This window comes from Sceloporus occidentalis, unplaced genomic scaffold, assembly GCF_023333645.1.
Source record: "Sceloporus occidentalis isolate IW3139 unplaced genomic scaffold, rSceOcc1.0.p SCAF_126, whole genome shotgun sequence".
NCBI lineage: Eukaryota > Metazoa > Chordata > Lepidosauria > Squamata > Phrynosomatidae > Sceloporus > Sceloporus occidentalis.
The window spans coordinates 913429-917222 of NW_028317106.1; the positions used below are offsets into that span (position 1 = coordinate 913429).

Below are 3794 nucleotides of genomic sequence, written 5' to 3' on the forward strand. Positions count from 1 at the left end.
TGTCCAATAAATCCTAGTGCGGGGTTTCCCTTTGGTGAGGGAGTCGGGGTCCGCGATGATCTCTCCCTAATTATCTCGGGGGGGTTATACGGCAGACGGCAGGGATTTAACGAGCCAGACGCTCGCTCATTAACGCGCATTCAGTGCGTCCGCCGTCTGATTACGATCTTTGTTCGGATCAATTCCACAAGTTAAACACAAGGGGGGGGGTTATAGCGAGCCAATGAAAACAAAAACGTTTGTCCTCAAAACCAACGGTAACCAATGAAACGCAGAGTTTGGGAGATGGTTCTGGACGCAGCCAATCGGATTATTAGAAGAGGATTGAGGCTCCGCAGAACGTTTCCGATACAACGTTATTGACAAATTAACCGTTTTTTGTTTCTTTTTGTCCCTCATGGGGTTCCAGAAGATCAAATGAACTAAAAGGACCCCCCGGGCCGGAGGTTCCGCTGACAAGAGACGTCACGATGAGTTTCTCGCCCGTCCTCTCCAGAGGCGCCATGGAAATTCTGGAAGAGCTCCAGGTGCTGACGGCAAAAACAATGGAGAAGGTCGAGGTTTCCAAACATTACGAGGTCATCAGGGAGCTGGGCAAAGGGACGTACGGCAGAGTGGACCTCGCCATCCACAAAACCAGAGGTAACCTTCAACCCAACGCTCTAGAACCTGGTTATCTGCTCTCCCGTGCGGACAGGACCTTGCTTTCCTCAAGGTGTCCACTGGGCCGTACGCGGGAGCCGCCATCTTGCTGCCCCATCACATGGTTTAAATCAGCCTCTCGCAATGAGAGAACAGGAAGTGGATTATAACTTCCTGCTTGGGCTGACGGGAGGATTCCTCCAACGTTATATTCATGAACTCATCACAGAGACGCCTCTGCTTTAGGCGAGAACATGTTATTAAAGTTCTCAGAATACCCTATTTTATTAAAAGAAAGAAAAAGCCCAAAAAACAGGTTTCAGGTTTTTCAGCCTCTACTGCCTCCCCCCAAAAACTCCACATTCATAGCGAGTTAAATTTTGAGGAACGAGGAGACCGCAAGAATGTGAAGAGGCTGAAAGCAGTGGTGGTGGGTGGGGAATATAATTATTATATTTAATGTCACTTTTATTATATTTAATGCATTTCAAATAATATATTTGTATTTGTTTTTTTTTCCTTTTAGGCACAAAAATGGCTCTTAAGTTTCTACGCAAGAAAACGACCAAACAGAAGAGCTTTCTCCAAGAGTTCTGCATCTCCCGCTACCTGTCGTCCTGCCCGTACATCATCGGCGTCTACGACATCGCCTTCGAAACCGGCGAATATTACGTCTTCGCGCAGGAATACGCGCTGGCCGGGGATCTGTTCGATATCATTCCGCCGCAGGTACGCGAGGGCCACAAAAATCCTATGAAATCCCAGGAAATATGCAGTTTCCCTTTTTTTTTTTTTTAATTATAATTTCTAATGTCAATTTCCAGACACCATTAAAAAAATGGAAAATGGAAAAAATAAAAATTGAAAAAAATCTTTTCTGCTCTTTTTCTGAGAGTAAAATGTCCGTAGGTGGCGTCGTTCTGTCTCAGTGGTGGGTTAAGGACGCGTTTCGTGTCTTTCAGGTTGGCCTTTCGGAGCACACCACCAAACGCTGCATATACCAGGTGGCGTTGGCCTTGGATTACCTCCACCACCGGAACCTCGTCCACCGCGACATTAAACCCGAAAACATCCTCATCTTTGACAAAGAGTGCCGCAAAATTAAACTCTCGGATTTCGGCATGACCAGAATCGCCGGGACGACGGAGAAGCGCGTGAGCGGCACCATTCCCTACACGGCGCCGGAGCTGTGCGAGATGTCCAAGCACGGCAGCTTCCTGGTGGAGTCCAGCATCGACGTGTGGGCCTTCGGCGTCTTGCTCTTTTGCATGATGACCGGAAACTTCCCGTGGGAAAAAGCGCTCCATTTGGACTCTTTCTACTACGAATTCCTGCAGTGGCAAAAATACAAGAAGGCCGCCATCCCGTCGCAGTGGCGCAAGTTCACCCCCCACGCGCTCAAAATGTTCAGCAAGCTGCTGTCCATCGAGCCGGAGAAAAGATGCGCCGTTAAGGACGTTTTGTGGTACTTCGGCAAGACGTGGTTAATTAACAAGGAGGAATCGCTCGGCGCCGACCCAAAGGCCAATGGCGACGGCTCGGCGCACATCAAGCAGGAAGGCCTTCCCGTCGCCGGCGGCAACGAGGTCCTGAACAGCAATAAAAGCGACACGAGCCCGAGTCTATCCTTTTCTTCCTGCAGCAGCTACGAGGACGCAGCCAAAGACAGCAACGCCAACTCCATATTGGTGTCGACGGCCATCGAAATATGCGTATAAAACAAAATGGACGACGCGGGCGCAAAAAACCATCGCGGACGCAAGCCAAGGACTTCCAATCCGTGCCAAAACGACTGTGAGCACAATAAAGCAGTCCCGGCACCTAAAACATAACCAAACGGCAATCATTTGGGGGGAAACATCCAACCAATCAGAAAGAGGCCTGATGCATGCTGGGGAATTGTGTTTTAAGCACAAGTGACAAACATTGATGCTACAAACGCGTCGTTAACAAATCGATAAGCTTACGCTGAATTCGAATTAGAAATTGGAACGCGATATTGGCAATTCTTATGCTTTTTTTTGGAATTATTTATTTTTTGCCCCATTTTAAATGCAGCAAATTTCAGTTTTGTGTCGTTTTTTGTCATTTTCATACCCAAGGAGCCACCCTTTGGTCTCTTGTCCTCATCATTGCGTTTCACCCACTTTTTCACATCGGGCAAATAAATATATAATCTTGGAATTTTATTCATTTTTTAATTAAAAAACAGGCGACGCGGCATTTGCAGCTTCGACTACAAAAAAAAAAATAATAATAATTTAAAAAAAACCTCATATATAAAAATATATGAAATGTGAAACGCGATTCCTTGCTGTAAACATAAGTTTCAGCTATAACCACTAAAGAAAGCGAATCATAAATAAAACAAATATGTCTATTACGTGAAGTGTATTAATTTACAAAAAAATAAATAAAAAATGGGCGACTTACAAAGAATTTTACAAAAATAAAATGAAAACAAAGTCAGATATTGTCGGAGCCATAATAGAAAAATGATAAACGGTTACTGGTCTGATATTAATCGCGATTATTATTATAATTATTTATTATCAGCTCCATAATGAAAACCAGTTTATAAATAAATACAAATCAGTTCATGTATTTTTAAAGGACATTTAAATTATAAAACACTATGGAATAAAAACTTGTATAAACATTGGGGGGAAATAATTTAGTTACAGATAATTCCTGCCCCGTTGAGGCCACATGACGTGTTGGCAAGTAACTATTGTATCAGTCTGACATATTCCCTGCACACTGCAACATTGTATCAATGCAAATGTTTCTGAATTGATAAGCCACCTCTACCTAAAGGATATTCCATGCATCAACTACCCTTACTGCATAGTAAGAATGGCCGTTTTTTTCTTTTCCTTTCCCGGGGCTGGCGCGGGGGGGGGGGGTGTCGTAGTAATCCAGAATGTGCGAGCAGCGGAAGCTGGGGTGATAAGACGGGCGATAAGCATTTGCTTTACACGCCCAGGTCATGCGGGGTCAGCGCTGGTACTAGGAGCCCTGCATTCCCAGCAAACAGACGTTGCCAGACGCCCGCGCTGTTTAGATATGGGGGGGAAGGGGGGTATTAGGAGATTGTGAATCTAGGACAATACCCCCCCACACACCCTTAATACCTGCCCCACCAGGGCCGG

General features: G+C 45.4%; 1 protein-coding gene across 1 annotated transcript; it reads left to right on the plus strand.

The window, feature by feature from the left end:
- Positions 1-470: 470 nt before the first annotated feature.
- On the plus strand, positions 471-2360 carry LOC149281912 (serine/threonine-protein kinase SBK1-like). The gene is made up of 3 exons (XM_089498818.1): positions 471-642; positions 1169-1371; positions 1605-2360. Exons 1-3 carry the CDS (start codon positions 471-473, stop codon positions 2358-2360), a joined length of 1131 nt encoding a protein of 376 aa, XP_089354944.1.
- The last annotated feature ends 1434 nt before the right edge of the window (positions 2361-3794 follow it).